Source organism: Palaemon carinicauda, chromosome 16 (genome assembly GCF_036898095.1).
Source record: "Palaemon carinicauda isolate YSFRI2023 chromosome 16, ASM3689809v2, whole genome shotgun sequence".
Classification (NCBI taxonomy): domain Eukaryota; kingdom Metazoa; phylum Arthropoda; class Malacostraca; order Decapoda; family Palaemonidae; genus Palaemon; species Palaemon carinicauda.
In genome coordinates, this window is record NC_090740.1 from 62,132,877 (window position 1) to 62,150,376 (window position 17,500).

Genomic DNA, 17,500 nt, shown 5'->3' on the forward strand with positions numbered 1-17,500 from the left:
TATGAAATCAGGGAGTGGCTCTGGTGTAAGAATCGCTCATAGAATGATCAATGAAATTTCTACTGAGGCAAAGAAGAAGAAGCATATACCCATCAAAAAGAGATGGATCTGTTATAACAACAGAAGAGGAAGAAAGGCAACGTTGGATGGAACACTTTAGTGAGGTTATGAATAGGAGATTTGAAGGGAATAATTTGATTGATATACCTGAAGCTGATGAAGACCTTGATGTGGCCATGAAAGAGTTCGGTGTGCTTGGAGTCAACGCTATCATTAAAAAACTCAGATGGAAAGCCCCTGGATACAAAGGAATAACTACCGAGATGATACTGGCTGAAAATGAAGTGACTCCCAAAATACTTACAGGATTGTTTTGTAGAATGTGGTATGAAGAGGCAAAACCTGATGAATGGGAGTTAGGAGTGTTGGTGAAAATAGAAAAAAAAGAGACCAGACTGATTGCAATAATTATAGAGGCATAAAACTTATGTAAATTGTTATGAAAATAAATAGTATGCTTATTCTAAAGAGACTGGAGAGAAAGCTTGATGAACAAGCAGGATTTCAAAAAGGTAGAAGTTGCACTAACCCAATTTTCATTTTAAGACATGTTATACAGCAATACGTAAAATATAGAAATCCATTTTTGATGGCATTTGTTGACCATGAAAAAGCCTTTAATAGTGTGCACCGGCTAATTTTGTGGCGAGTTCTGCGTTATTATGGAATTCCTCTTGAATATGTGAATTTGATTAAGTCTATTCATGAGCATAACAGGTGCAAATTTAATGTCAATGGAGTCTTATCAAATGAATTTTCAGTGAACAGCGGAGTACTGGAAAGGAATGTGTTGTCACTAATGTTATTTATCCTCCTCATGGATTTTGCAATGCGTAGAACAGTCGGAGATAGTGGAGAAAGATTGGACTGGATTAGAGATAGAAAACTAGCAGACCTAGAGTATGCTGATGATGCTGTCCTTGTTAGCAGAGCACCACAGGATTTACAATGCTTGCTTGCCAGAATGTATGAAATATCACAGGAGGTTGGTCTCAAGATAAATAGAAGAAAGACAGAGATGATGAGAATTGAGTATGCAATGAAGATGAAATCTCATTGGAAGGAGAAAGAATTAATGAGGTAGAATCATTTAAGTACTTAGGAACTATGACCTCCAATACAGGGTCTTTAGAATTAGAGCTTAGTGAAAGATTGAAAAGAAAGCAAATCAGACAATGGCTAGGTTAAGTAGAATTTGGAAATAAAATTGCCTGAAATTACATTTAAAAATCTGGCTATATCAGTTTAGGCGAAACATAAAGAAGGCTAATTGGGAAATCTTGAAAGATACAATAACAAGGAAAATAGTCACACAGGAGCAAGTAATAGACCTAAACCGCAATGAAACCACAACAGAAAACACAATAAACTCAGAAATTAATAAATGGATGTCAGACATCTCAGAAACAATGGAAACGGTCTCTCCAATAAAGAGAATATCATACCATAAACACACCCCAGATAACGACTACTCGAAACTACTCACCCAACAATTAAATTACCTACAATCAAACACACATAGGTGGATAAGGGTAACATACACCCTAATAAGGCACATTCAAAATGAAATAGTTGAAGAATCTAACAGTTTAAACAGAGAAAACTGGAACAACACGATAATCAAACTAGGACAAACATACAAAGACCCAGAGAAATTCTGGAAAAAAAAACTACAAAGATTACTGGGAAAACCAAAAATAGAAACACCATACTTAATCAACAGTAATGGTGATAAAATAGAAGAAATGGAATTGGATTACATTCGAAATCTCTGACCAAGAAAAAAAAAATAATTTTGATAGGGACAGAAACAGAAGTCCTCAACTTCCTACAATAAAATAGGGAAAGAATAAACCCCTATCAAAATCCAGATCTACAAAGACTGAATGAAAATAACTACCTGATAGCCGACATTAAAATACATGAGATACTGAAAGCAGTGAAATAATTTGAATACAAACCACCAGGTAAAAGCAGCATAAAAAAGCCAATGCTATCAAAACTACCAATGGGGGCATGGAGAAGACTCCAACATAAGCTAAACCTAACACTCTCAATGGGATACTTCCCAAAAAACAAAGCAAAGGAGGAATACTCATACTTCCCTTAAACCAGGGAAAGAACCAAAAACTGCTAGCAACCAGAACTGCCGGGAAAAGTGTTCGAAAAAATAATAAACACACGACTAAGGACACTCATAGAAAATAAAAATAAATTGTACAAACACCAACACCACTTCGGGACAGGGAGAAGCACTGAAACTGTCCTTATGGCAATTTACGAAACAATAGCCATGAACCAACTAAATAAAAAAAGCACCAATACAATTTCATCTGCAGAGATATCTCCAAGGCGTTTGATAAAGTATGGCATGACAGCCTCAAATATAAAATACTTCAATTGGAACTACCAATAATAATGGAAAAACACCTCTCAAGCTACATAAAATACAGAACTGTCATAATACGTAGCAGAGATAGGAAGCTGGGAGAAACAATAGATATAAAAAGTGAGGTACCACAGTGTGGCATGCTATCCCCAACTTTTTAGAATTTACACAGCAAATATGCCAACCACCCCCGAATATGCCATAAACTATGCCTATGCAGATAACATAACACACGTAATAATGCATCCTACAAATTCCAAAAGATTTTTGAAAATAAAAACAGAGAGATCAAAAGAATAAATGATTATGAAAACAAGTGGAAAATAAGAACCAATAGCAACAAATACCAACTCTTATCAGTATGTAATAATAAACCAGCTCCAATAACAGTAAAACATCATAAATGATCTAACAACGAAGTTAAAATCCTTGGTCTCTATGAAAAGAACTGGCATAAACTGCCATATCAAACAAAAACTCCAACTGGCAAAACACAGAAAAGGAGCATTAAAACGTTTCAAACTATTGGATAAAAACATATGTATAAATCTCAATAAAAGCCTGATAAGACCTCTATTTGAATATCCAATAGCACCAGTATGCACAATGGCTCAATCAAAGATGAAAACCCTACAAAAATTTCAAAATGGAAACGTAAGAAACATACATGGCTTAAACCATAATAATAATAATAATAATAATAATGATAATAATAATAATAATAATAATAATATTAATAATAATAATAATAATAATAATAATAATAATAATAATAATAATAATAATAATAATAATGAAAAACTCCATAATACATACAATCTCGAACCAGTAAACTTCAGGTACCACAGAAGAGCCACACAAGCCTGGGAAGATTCAAAATCATTTACCCACAACTTGCAACAATGAGTGAGGAAATAACAGACACACCCAAAACGAGCATTCCTGGTGGAAAAGTATAGCTCCTTTCATTGCTCAGGACAAACCAAATCCAGAGTATTAAGATAAAACAACAAAACAAACCCCAAAAAAGGAATAATCATGGAAACACAAGTCCCTCGGAGACTTGAACAGAACTTACTTCTAGGAAGTCCACAGGACATGGTGTTTGCCCCCCAAAAAATAACAACAAAGAGCTATTGGATCTGCCCCAATCTTTTCCCCTCCCACTGTACTTCAATTTAACACTTTTCTCCCCAATCTTTCCAATCCCAATTCCCCCCCCCCCCCACACCTATCCTATCCCCTTATGCTGTAGCTGTAGGTGTTACTATATGGACGTGAGTAATGGTATGATACTGAAACAGTCTCCAATAGATTTAGTAGATTTGAGAACATAACCCTCAGAAGGATATTGGGAGCTAAATAGCAGGACAGGATTAGAAATGAAACTCAAGTGCCATATGTGGATGAGATCATGATGAGGGATAGATGGAGATGGCGTGGGCGTGCTCTTCGCACTCACCGAGAGATTAGTTCACCAAGCGTTCAGTTGGGCTTCACAAGGCACTAGCAGAGTTGGAAGACCCAGGCCTACATGACTGTGGACTATGAAGCGCGAAGTAGGAGATGATGAATGGAGAAGTATTGATTTAAAAGCTCAAGATAAAAACAACTGGCAAAATTTAACCGAAGCCCTTTGTGTCAATAAGTGTAGGTGGAGATGATGATGATGATGATGATTATTAATTAGCCTACAATCCTAGTGGGAAAAGCATGATGCTATAAGCCCAAGGGCTGAAACAGGAAAAATAATACTTTTACTTTTACTTTTAGAGGTTTATTTCTCGCCCTCCATCAAACACTAAAGGTCTGTTCAGGCGGGCCTTGGTGTATGAAAAAAATAATTCCTTTCCAGTTAATATTTTGCTCTGTATCGTTATCAGTTATTTCGCTAGCATTTGTATTCAGGCTTAATAGTTTTCAGGTCACTATTATAACACTTTTTAAAAAGATAAGTCTTCAGGTTTTTCTTGAAGGCAGCCACATTTGTGCTATTCTTGACATCGAGTGGAAGGTCGTTAAAGAATCTCGGTGCAGCATAACTGAACGTTCTTCCTCCTATTGCATGATTCACACTAATTTCGAATAGTCTATGTGGGTCATCTGCATGTCTAACTCTTACAGTGGCGCTGGTAGCTTCAGGGTAGGGGATCAAGCAATCGCGAAGATATTTAGGCTTATCACCTGTAAGTGCTTTGTGAGTCAACAAGCAAATTTCAAATTCAATCCTAGCCTTAACAGGTAACCAATGTAGATCGATCAGTGCAGGAGTTATTCTCTCCCGAAATTTAATGCCTTTTATCAGTCTAGCCGCCCGGTTTTGCACATTTTGAAGCTTCCTTAGTAGTGTATTGGGCAATTTGTAGTACAGAGAATTGCAATAATCAAGCCTTGATATTACATGACTCACCACTAAAATTTTTGTACTGCCCTCTGTTAAATATTTTCTAATAAATGCTATGTTTCTCAGGTGATAGTTACACACTTTCACTGTGTTCACAATTTGGTCCTTCATTGACAAATTACAGTCTATCAGTACACCCAAATTTTTCACAACAGGCACAATCCCAACATCAGCATCACCAATTTTTATACTTTGAATTAACTGGTAATTCTTCAAAGCCACCCTTGTGCCAAAAAACATACATTCTGTTTTATCATCATTTAATTTGAGCTTTTTCCTCTGCATCCATGTTTTTATTTCAGTCATTATCTCATCAATTTTCTTCCCTGTATCTTGTGTTGTTGAAATTGAGAGGTAAAACTGAGTATCATCTGCATATAGTTTAAAACCCACTTTTTGTTTTTTCAAGATGTGTGATAGCTCGATAGTATATATGTTAAACAAGATAGGGCCCAGGACACTACCCTGTGGTACACCCTTCATAAGTATTCTCTCATTGGATCGGTTTCCAGAAACTTCTACAATAGTCTTCCTGTTCACTAAGTAACTTCGCAAAAATTTCAGTGCTTCCTGAGTCACTCCAATAGACTTCAAGTCGTCAAGTAAGTATTCGTGCACAACAGTGTCAAAAGCAGCACTAAGATCTAACATAATTAAAATTCCACACTTTCCCCCATCAAGAAGACCTATCACATCATTCATTATTGAGCACAAAGTAGTTTCTGTAGAATGATTAGCTCTGTAGGCCGATTGATTTTCCGGGAATACCTCTAACTCGTCAATATGCGCCCACAATTGCTCACTTATGACTTTTTCAATAAGCTTTGACATGTAGGATAAATTTGAAATGGGCCTATATGAATTTAGCTCGTTTACATCACCTTTCCCTTTGTAAATTGGTTTGATCAACGCAGTTTTTTCACAGCTAGGAAAACAGGATTGCGATATACTTAGGTTAATTATGTTCAGGTAAATATTATATAAGACTTGTTTGTTTGGAGCTTCACTTATTGAACTGTTTGGGAATGGGTCGTTTTCACAATATGTATTCTTCATCTCTCTCATAACCTTTAACAAGTCGCACATATTTATCTCCCTAAATTTTATTAACTTCTTTCCCTCCTTCACTGGCATAGCTGACTGTCCTTCCAAGTGATTTTGGGGGAAGCCTCTATAGATTTTATCAATTTTTTCACTAAAGAATATAGCAAAACTCTCTGCACAAACATTGTCAGGCAAGACATATTTTTTCTTTAATCCCATCAAATCATCAAGGTTTTTATGAAAGTCCTTCATGTTATTAGTTTTTTTACATTCGCCGTTGTAGAATTTTCTTTTTGTTTTTTCTAACAGGATGTTATAGTCGTTTCTGGCCTTATTATATAGATTTCTGGCTTGTAAGGATTTGGCTCTTTTCCATCTACCTTCCATCTTACGTCTGTGTCTTTTTGCCTTTAATAGCTCACTATTATACCATCTAACATCGTGTAAGGAAATGAAATGTGCAAATAGATAAACACTAATAATATTAATGAACAATTAAGATAACACATTTCAAGAATAGTAACAACAATAAAGTAAATTTGCGGCAAGTTTGAACTTTTGAACTTCCACCGATTCAACTACCTGATTAGGGAGGTAATTCCACGACTTGGTCACAGCTGGAATAACACTTCTAGAATACTGTATGAGTCTCATGATGGAGAAGTCAGGACTATTAGGAGAAAGATTATTGGATTAGCTCTCATGATTGAAACAACATCAATTTATCCGAGAGACAATGGAAAGGAGACTTGGAAGACAATACCCTCCTAAATCCAATAGTAAAAAGGACAATCCGACAAGATCAACTACCTGATAACCATCCCATTTCAAGATGCCAATCTCCAACCAGATTAAGAATCTACCTGGAAGTAACTAAATGTGAGTTATGTGTCTACAAATCAACTATACCCTTTTATGTCATTGAAAAATCAACTTTTCCTGTTATATATAAAATGCTTCTGCATACTTCTCCCACTTTCCAACAAGAAGAGGGCCAATGTGTATAGCATAATGTTGGTGAAACCATAATTTTTCCACCTGTGTGCTGTAATTTTATCAGTTATGAAACAAAATGCAAGTATAGTTACTAAGTTCATTCCTTCAAGTAATTCTTCCATGTAAATGCACATTAAAGAAATGGCATAGGATGTAAAAAGACACTTAATAGTTATTTTGCAAGTAACACAGTTTTCCTTCAAATTGATGACTACTTTAAGAGATAACGATTTTTTTTTATTAGCATATGTGACTATAGATTATCAAGGATCCAGAGGGGAAATGCTCTTTGCCATAAGTCTTTACATAGACACAAAATGTGAAACTATTCTTAATGAAGTTGTTACTTATTTAAATGATAATCCACTAAAAAATATCATTGCATGTGCTACTGATGTTGTATGATCCATGACTGGCAAATACGAAAGTTTTGATGCGATGCATTTTGAAAAAGAATGTTTCCAAATCATTTTACACGCACTGTGCGATACACCGTCAACATCAAGTTACAAAGCACTTGGGCGGACGTCTGCATGATGCCCCTAGTGTTATGATAAAAGTGGTTAATCAAATTCTCTTAGTGAATTCTGCAAAGAAAATGGAGGAGAGTCTGAATGCTTTGGAATACATACTACTGAGGTGAGGAGTTTATCAAAGGGGAATTGTCTTCGTTGTTTTACTGAACGTGGAACTCTATTGTCTTAGTTCTGGCCAACACCCCGCTCGGAGAACAATTGCTTATAACTAAATGCGATTTGTTTTACTTATCTTATATATTCGAAAAGTGAATTTACTATATAAACAGCACCAAGGAAAATGTTCTTATCTCATATCCAGTAAATGTGTCATTACTGCTTTTCGGAGAAAACTTGAAGCTGTACAAAATTAAATTCGGAAGTTGTACTTTTGAAAAGTTTCCTTGCTTGGCCTCTATTAACCGTGATTTCCACGACGATGACCTTGTATTGTATGTTGAATAATTGGAAATTGTACATGAAAAAATGCAAGCTTGGTTTAGTGATCTACTCACGATGGCCAAACCAAATTGGGAGGCAATTCCTTTCGGAGTTAAAGCCGCCGATGTAGATATTTCTTTACAGGATATCCTCATTGAATTACAAATGGAGGAAATATTGGATGTAACATTTAAAGACAGGAAGCAAAATATACTGAAAACAAATGGCGCTGCTCTATGTCATAGCTTTTCCCTCATCTTACCTTGTTGAATCAGGATTTAGACTTGTCTCCCACTTAACATATTATCAAAAGCTCGTTATGGAGTCGACATTGTGAAATATAGTGGTTTTCAACTATCATTAATTTTTTCAGTAAGAGGATTTTCTTTGTGTTGTAAATATCAACATTTGACAAGGAATCTATGTTATTGTAATAAAAAATGCGTTTTGTTTTATTTTTCAAAGTAGAATATTCTGTTGACTCATCGTTTAAATTTTTTTCAAGCACGTTGGAGACGAATATATGAAAACTCTCTGAGCGACATTCACCACAGGGATCTCATGGAATAAATTTCTACCTTTGTAATCAGGCCGATTTCAAATTGATTTACTATAAATTACTAATAGTGCCCACAAATGCTCTATATAATTTAATAATGATTAGTCTCCCTTCAAAATAAAGCATAAATATTTACTATTTCTTTCATTCTTGACCATCTTTATTAGTTAAAAATATGAATGTTTTTTTTTTCTTTTTGGGAATTGATGTGAGGGTCCACAAAAAATTCAGTGGATAAGAGATTCATGGGTTAAAAGAAGTTGAGAACCTCTGTTCTAGAGCTTTAAAATGTGCATACCTAAGACTAAATAACAAGCTCTCACTAGGCATACGAAAGGCTGAAGATACTCGTATAAAGGCTTTCAAGAAGAAACTTTAGACTTTCTTGTTCTCTATGTGCTTCGATAATGTGGATTTGAAAATTAACACGGAATACGCTGTATGATACAATAAATGCCTAAGAATGCATACGACAAACAGATTTTGTAGTTCTGAAGTGCACAGAGTTTCCTTGTGTGATAGGGCCAGGAAAGTAGCCCTTAAAGCAAAAGTAAAGTAAGTAGGACTTAGGAAAATATGAAAATACAAGGTAACTGAAAAACAGACCATGTCTTGACCTTTGGTACAGTACAGTAATTAGAATATATTCCAAAACTTCTCTTTAGGTAAAGTCAGTAACATGGATTACTGACAGGGCATTATTTGTGTACAGTTTTGGCACGGCCATCTTATGTCGTTTGGTTTTTAAAGATATATCTTTCTATATTTGGCTGTCATCAAACAAATTACATCTTGAACATAGATACTAAATAACATACGACTAAATATCTAGATAGGTATGCAAGCACACATAAACACACCCAGATTTATCCCTTTCCACCCCTCCCTCTTTCCTAATTACAACACGCTAGTTTGGGCAGTTTGTGGGAGATTGTTGTTTTCCGAGTACACACACACACACACACACACACACACACACACACACACACATATATATATATATATATATATATATATACATATACTGTATACATATATACATATACACACACACACACACACACACACATATATATATATATATATATATATATATATATATATATATATATATATATATATATATATATATATATATATATACAGACACTTGCTCTTTACGGAGATTACCCTTTCGAGATCTATTTTTATTTAACCTGTTTTTCAAAGTGTAGTTATATCTAATCACTACCGTTATATCAGCCTTTATTCCAATGAAGGATTACACCTAATAATATTCATGAAATAGTAAAAAAAAAACATGTTAAGCATTGATACCTTATCTCTAACTGAATGCTTTAAAAGGCTTTCTTGGCTTTAATCATAAGATTTTTATTGGCTGATCAAATACTGAGACAGTAATCGATGTCAATGACTTTTCTAAAATAAATATTTTGGAATCCATGTTAATTGCCTATTCAAAATGTCAAATGCTAAATTCAACCAATGGTCTATTATCCTGTGATCTTATATAATAATTTTTTCTTAATTCCTGGTTATCTGGGGTCATCGAAACACTTGATTTCATAAGTATGAATGCAATGTATCCGTGTTTTCATTTTCATTGTGAGCACGATGGTGCCACGTGATGAAACTATAAACCCCGTTAATCTTCAATTACACTTCATGGTTTAATACATATCTTACGCTAATAACGCGTCATCTGTCATGTTTTAACAATGCAGATAATATATATGTATATATATAATATATATATAAATATATATATATATATATATATATATATATATATATATATATATATATATATATACATATATATACAGTATATATATATATATATATATATATATATATATATATATATATATACAGTATATATATATATATATATATATATATATATATATATATATATACAGTATATATATATATACATCATATACCAAGGCACTTCCCACAATTTTGGGGGGGTAGCTGGCATCAAACAAATGAAACAAAAAAAGGGGACCTCTCCTCTCTACGTTCCTCCCAGCCTGACAAGGGACTCAACCGAGTTCGGCTGGTACGGCTAGGGTGCCACAGCCTACCCTCCCATGTTATCCACCACAGATGAAGCTTCATAACGCTGAATCCCCTACTGCTGCTACCTCCGCTGTCATCCAAGGCATCAGAGGAAGCAGCAGGGCCTACCAGAACTGCGTCACAATCGCTCGCCATTCATTCCTATTTCTAGCACGCTCTCTTGCCTCCCTCACATCTATCCTCCTATCACCCAGAGCTTCCTTCACTCCATCCATCCACCCAAACCTTGGCCTTCCTCTGGTACTTCTCCCATCAACTCTTGCATTCATCACCTTCTTTAGCAGACAGCCATTTTCCATTCTCTCAACATGGCCAAACCACCTCAACACATTCATATCCACTCTAGCTGCTAACTTATTTCTTACACCCGTTCTCACCCTCACTACTTCGTTCCTAACACTATCTACTCGAGATACACCAGCCATACTCCTTAGACACTTCATCTCAAACACATTTAATTTCTGTCTCTCCATCACTTTCATTTCCCACAACTCCAATCCATACATCACAGTTGGTACAATCACTTTCTCATACAGAACTCTCTTTACATTCATGCCCAACCCTCTATTTTTTACTACTCCCTTAACTGCCCCAAACACTTTGCATCCTCCATTCACTCTCCGACGTACATCTACTTCCACTCCACCATTTGCTGCAACAACAGACCCAAAGTACTTAAACTGATCCACCTCCTCAAGTAACTCTCCATTCAACATGACATCCAACGTCGCACCACCTTCCCTTCTCGTACATCTCATAACCTTACTCTTACCCACATTAACTCTCAACTTCCTTCTCTCACACACCCTTCCAAATTATGTCACTAATCGGCCAAGCTTCTCTTCTGCGTCTGCAACCAGTACAGTATCATCCGCAAACAACAACTGAATTACCTCCCATTCATGGTCATTCTCGTCTACCAGTTTCAATCCTCATCCAAGCACTCGAGCATTCACCTCTCTCACCACTCCATCAACATACAAGTTAAACAACCACGGCGGCATCACACATCCCTGTCTCAGCCCCACTCTCACCGGAAACCAATCGCTCACTTCATTTCCTATCCTAACTCATGCTTTACTACCTTTGTAGAAACTTTTCACTGCTTGCAACAACCTTCTACCAACTCCATATAACCTCATCACATTCCACATTGCTTCCCTATCAACTCTATCATACACTTTCTCCAGGTCTAAACACAACATGCACCTCCTTACCTTTTGCTAAATATTTCTCGCATATCTGCCTAACTGTAAAAATCTGATTCATACAACCCCTACCTCTTCTAAAACCACCCTGTACTTCTAAGATGGCATTCTCTGTTTTATCCTTAATCCTATTAATCAGTACTCTACCATACACTTTTCCAACTACACTCAACAAATCAATATCCCTTGAATTACAACACTCATGCAAATCTCCCTTACCCTTATATAGTGGTACAATACATGCACAAACCCAATCTACTGGTACCATTGATAACACAAAACACACATTAAACAATCTCACCAACATCAAGTACAGTTACACCCCCATCCTTCAACATCTCAGCTCTCACACCATCCATACCAGATGCTTTTCCTACTCTCGTTTCATCTAGTGCTCTCCTCACTTCCTCTCTTGTAATCTCTCTCTCATTCTCATCTCCCATCACCGCCACTTCAACACCTGCAACAGCAATTATATCTGCCTCCCTATTATTATCAACATTCAGTAAACTTTGAAAAGATTCCGCCCACCTTTTCTTTGCCTCTTCTCCTTTTAACAACTTTCCATTTCCATCTTTCACCATCTCTTCAATTCTTGAACCAGCCTTCCTTACTCTCTTCACTTCTTTCCAAAACTTCTCCTTATTCTCTTCATAAGAATGACCCAATCCCTGACCCCACCTCAGGTCAGCTGCCCTCTTTGCCTCACTTACCTTGTGCTTTACTTCCACACTTTTCTCTCTATATCTTTCATAATTCTCTACACTATTACTCTGCAGCCATTCTTCAAAAGCCCTCTTTTTCTCTTCCACTTTTACCTTCACTACTTCATTCCACCAATCACTGCCCTTCCTCATGCTGCCTCCAACAAACTTCTTGCCACACACATCATTTGCAATCCCAACAAAATTTTCTCTTACTAACTTCCACTCCTCCTCTAAATTACCAGTTTCTCTTACTTTCACTTCGCCATATGCCATTTTCAACCTTTCTTGATATTTACTTTGTACTCCCGGTTTTATTAGCTCTTCAACCCTCACTAGCTCCCTTTTACATCCAACTACTCTATTCCCCCACTCTTTTGCTACAACTAATTTTCCTTCCACCAAAAAATGATCAGACATACAGTTAGCCATACCCCTAAACACGTGCACGTCTTTCAATCTTCCAAACATTCTTTTAGTTATCAACACATAATCCATGTCTATCTACCTATATATATGTACACATGCAACATACATACATACAGTATATACACTTCTTTATCTGTTATACCAATATATATATATATATATATATATATATATATATATATATATATATATATATATATATATATATATGTGTGTGTGTGTATGTAGGCTACACATACAACATACATACATATATATACAGTATATACACTTTTTTATCTGTTATTGTACCAATATATATATATATATATATATATATATATATATATATATATATGTTTTCCTAGCTGTGAAAAAACTGCGTTGATCAAACCAATTTACAAAGGAAAAGGTGATGTAAACGAGCTAAATTCATATAGGCCCATTTCAAATTTATCCTACATGTCAAAGCTTATTGAAAAAGTCATAAGTGAGCAATTATGGGCGCATATAGATGAGTTAGAGGTATTCCCGGAAAATCAATCGGCCTACAGAGCTAATCATTCTACAGAAACTACCTTATGCTCAATAATGAATGATATGATAGGTCTTCTTGATGAGGGAAAGTGTGGTATTTTGATTATGTTAGATCTTAGTGCTGCTTTTGACACTGTTGTGCACGAGTACTTACTTGACGACTTAAAAGTCTATTGGAGTGACTGAGGAAGCACTGAAATTTTTGCGAAGTTACTTAGTGAACAGGAAGACTATTATAGAAGTTTCTGGAAACCGATGCAATGAGAGAATTCTTATGAAGGGTGTACCACAGGGTAGTGTTCTGGGCCCTATCTTGTTTAACATATATACTATCGATCTATCACACATCTTGAAAAAACAAAAAGTGGGCTTTAAACTATATGCAGATGATACTCAGTTTTACCTCTCAATTTCAACAACACAAGATACAGAGAAGAAAATTGATGAGATAATGACTGAAATAAAAACATGGATGCAGAGGAAAAAGCTCAAATTAAATGATGTTAAAACAGAATGTATGTTTTTTGGCATAAAGGTGGCTTTGAAGAATTACCAGTTAATTCAAAGTATGAAAAATTGGTGATGCTGATGTTGGGATTGTGCCTGTTGTGAAAAATTTGGGTGTACTGGTAGATTGTAATTTGTCAATGAGGGACCCAATTGTGAACACAGTGAAAGTGTGTAACTATCACCTGAGAAACATAGCATTTATTAGAAAATATTTAACAGAGGGCAGTACAAAAATTTTAGTGATGAGTCATGTAATATCAAGGCTTGATTATTGCAATTCTCTGTACTACAAATTGCCCAATACACTACTAAGAAAGCTTCAAAATGTGCAAAACCGGGCGGCTAGACTGATAAAAGGCATTAAACTAAGGGAGAGAATAACTCCTGCATTGATCGATCTACATTGGTTACCTGTTAAGGCTAGAATTGAATTTAAAATTTGCTTGTTGACTCACAAAGCACTTACAAGTGATAAGCCTAAATATCTTCGTGATTGCTTGGTCCCCTACCCTGAAGCTACCAGCGCCGCTGTAAGAGTTAAACATGCTGATGACCCACATAGACTATTCGATATTAGTGTGAATCATGCAATAGGAGGAAGAACGTTCAGTTATGCTGCACCGAGACTCTTTAACGACCTTCCACTCAATGTCAAGAATAGCAATAATTGTGGCAGCTTTCAAGAAAAACCTGAAGACTTATCTTTTTAGAAAGTGTTATAATAGTGACCTTTAAACTATCAAGCCTGAATACAAATGCTAGCGAAATAACTGATAACGATACAGAGCAAAATATTAACTGGAAAGAAATTATTTTTTCACACACCAAGGCCCGCCTGAACAGACCTTTAGTGTGTGATGGAGGGCGAGAAATAAACCCGTAAAAGTAAGTATATGTACACATATATGTACATATATATGTATATATATATATATATATATATATATATATATATATATATATATATATATATATATATATATATATATGCCTGCGAGTGTGTGTGTGAAACGTAGACGCTTACCTTATTGATATTTGGGCGACAAACAACGCCAATGTAAACATCTGTGGGTAGGAAACTTATGCAGAATTTTGTTGTTGTCTTTCCAAGTACCTCTCGCCACTTCAACGAGACAGATCCTTCGTCGACAGTTAAACTATTGTTCGTAAAATCTACTTGTAGTGTATCATACCCAAGTGGGCACTCGAATTCCTGGTATTTCCATGATGCATTAATAGAGAGATCTGGAGGGCTGAATTTCTTCGAATTATTAAAGGAAACGCATCTGGCTGCCTCAAAATATTCATCTTCGGGACAGCATAGTTCAATGTGGTAGTAATCGTGTACTTGTGAATCCATTAAATTTTCTTCAATCCTGGAAGAATTGTCTGTGCGTGGTAGGTTGACACCTTCCTGTCCATTACAACTCTTGTTTAGTAAAAGTAATAGAAGACTAAATAGGAAATAATACGCTCGAGCTGAATCAAAATGTCCGTTAAAATTCAGCAACTGGCTCTTTTGAGGCTTCCTTGGCCTCATTGTGGAGAATAAATCTGAAATCAACGACAAAAGAGGTTGTTAGAATAAAAGTCTAAGATACAGAAAAATACCTTATCCATGCTATACTAGTCCAAAACATCCATGAAAATGATAGAAAACTTACTTATATATCTATACACATAAAAGCGGCAGAGCAGAGAATATCATTATCATAAAGTTACAGCTGGTAAAATTTTTGCTCAAATGATGATCAAATTTTTTTTCTTTTATCGGTGAGGAAACATGATTTTTATGATTTTCAGAGAAAAAAATGACATTTGAGGGACACCTTTTCCTCTGTCCTTCTGGGACCCTGATATTTTTAGCGATAAATTGCAATCAATCAATCAATCAATCATTTTTTCTCGTATTCAAAATCCTCGTCAAAATGGAGACGAGAACGTGGAGAACTGAACACAATAATAAAAATAAAATGAATTCCTTCTTATCATTATCTACAAAAACCTTTTTGTGGTCGAAAAACAGGGACATGTAGCATTGACAGTCAAGGAGATGGAAGAGAACGAAAATAGAGATATAAGATGGGAATAATTATGGACAGGTTAATAGAATATCTGTGTAGGCTACAGTACAGAAAACGGTCAAATTTCGAATATAAAGACAAATAACAGGATGCGGATACAAACAAGAAAGATGAAAAATCTGCACTTTACATAAGTAAAATTTCTTCCCGTAGAAATTAGCTTCAATTTTCTTTCATTAGGTCCTACAACTCTCTCTCTCTCTCTCTCTCTCTCTCTCTCTCTCTCTCTCTCTCTCTCGTGATCTAAAGGTCATCTCACTTCCGTTATTCAAATACCAGTTTTCAATTGATTGTGTAAAGGAAATGTCTATATCTGATATATACATGTCACTTTTTCATGATTGATTTAAATGCCATTTGGTATAGATAACGTTTATCTGCATTATGCAATTGCATTTGCTGCGAGTTTGAACTTTTGACGTTCTACTGATTCACTTACACGATAGGGAAGATCATTCCACAACTTGGTCATAGCTGGAATAAAACTTCTAGAGTACTGTGTAGCATTGAGCCTCATGATGGAGAAGGCCTGACTATTAAAATTAACTGCATACCTAGAATTACAAACAGGATGGAACTGTTCGGGAAGATCTGAATGTAAAGGATGGTCAAAAGTATACAAAATCTTATGCAACATGCATAATGAACTAATTGAACGACGGCGCAGAGATTGATATCTAGATCAGGAATAAGAAATAGACCGTACGATCCTGTTCAACAAATCAAGATGAGAATCAGCAGCTGAAAACCAGACAGGAGAACAATATTCGAAACAAAGTAAAATGAAAGAATTAAAACACTTCCTCAGAATAGATTGATCACCGAAAATCTTAAACGACTTTCTCAATAATCCAATTTTTGTGCAATTGAAGAAGACACAGAATTAATGTGTTTCTCAATAGTAAATTTGCTGTCGAGAATCACACCTAAAATTTTAAAAGTCATACAAAGTTAAAGAAACATTATCATTGATGAGATCCGGATATTGAGGAGCCACGATCCTTGACCTACTTGCTATCATACTTTGAGTTTTGTTAGGATTCATCTTCATACCCCATAATTTGCACCATGCACTAATTTTAGCTAGATCTCTATTAAGGGATTCAGCCACCCCAGATCTACATTCATGAGATGCAATTGATGCAAAGAGAGTAGCATCATCTGCTACAATCTCCAATGCTGTACAAAAATCCCTTGATTGTGGTCAGGAACTTCGTGTGATTGGCTATGATTTTAGTGGTGCCTTTGACCGTGTTAATCATAAGGCCATTGTTTTCAAACTCAAACAGTTGGCGAGTGGATGGGTCGTTTCTTAGCATCATTGTTGAATTTTTAAGTAATAGATTGCAAAGAGTTGTTGCTGATGGGCACTATAGTGAGTATAGGAATGTGATGTCTGGTGTTCCTCAGGGTATAGTTCTTGGCCCATTACTTTTCATACTATATACACATGACATGTGGTTTGGTTTAGAAAACAAGCTTGTTGCATATGCAGATGATGCTACTCTTTTTGCATCAATTCCATCTCCTGAATGTAGATCTGGGGTTGCTGAATC

The 17,500-nt window shown here is 35.6% G+C and overlaps 1 protein-coding gene across 1 annotated transcript in view; it reads right to left on the bottom strand.

Moving 5' to 3' along the window:
* LOC137655743 (G-protein coupled receptor Mth2-like) overlaps positions 1-17,500 on the bottom strand; it is a 51,181-nt gene that overhangs the window by 29,950 nt on the left and 3,731 nt on the right. The window contains exon 2 of the mRNA XM_068389806.1: positions 14,885-15,414. Within this exon, the coding sequence (XP_068245907.1) occupies positions 14,885-15,400 (516 nt within the window). The 5' untranslated portion in view covers positions 15,401-15,414. The remainder of the gene's footprint in view (positions 1-14,884; positions 15,415-17,500) is intronic.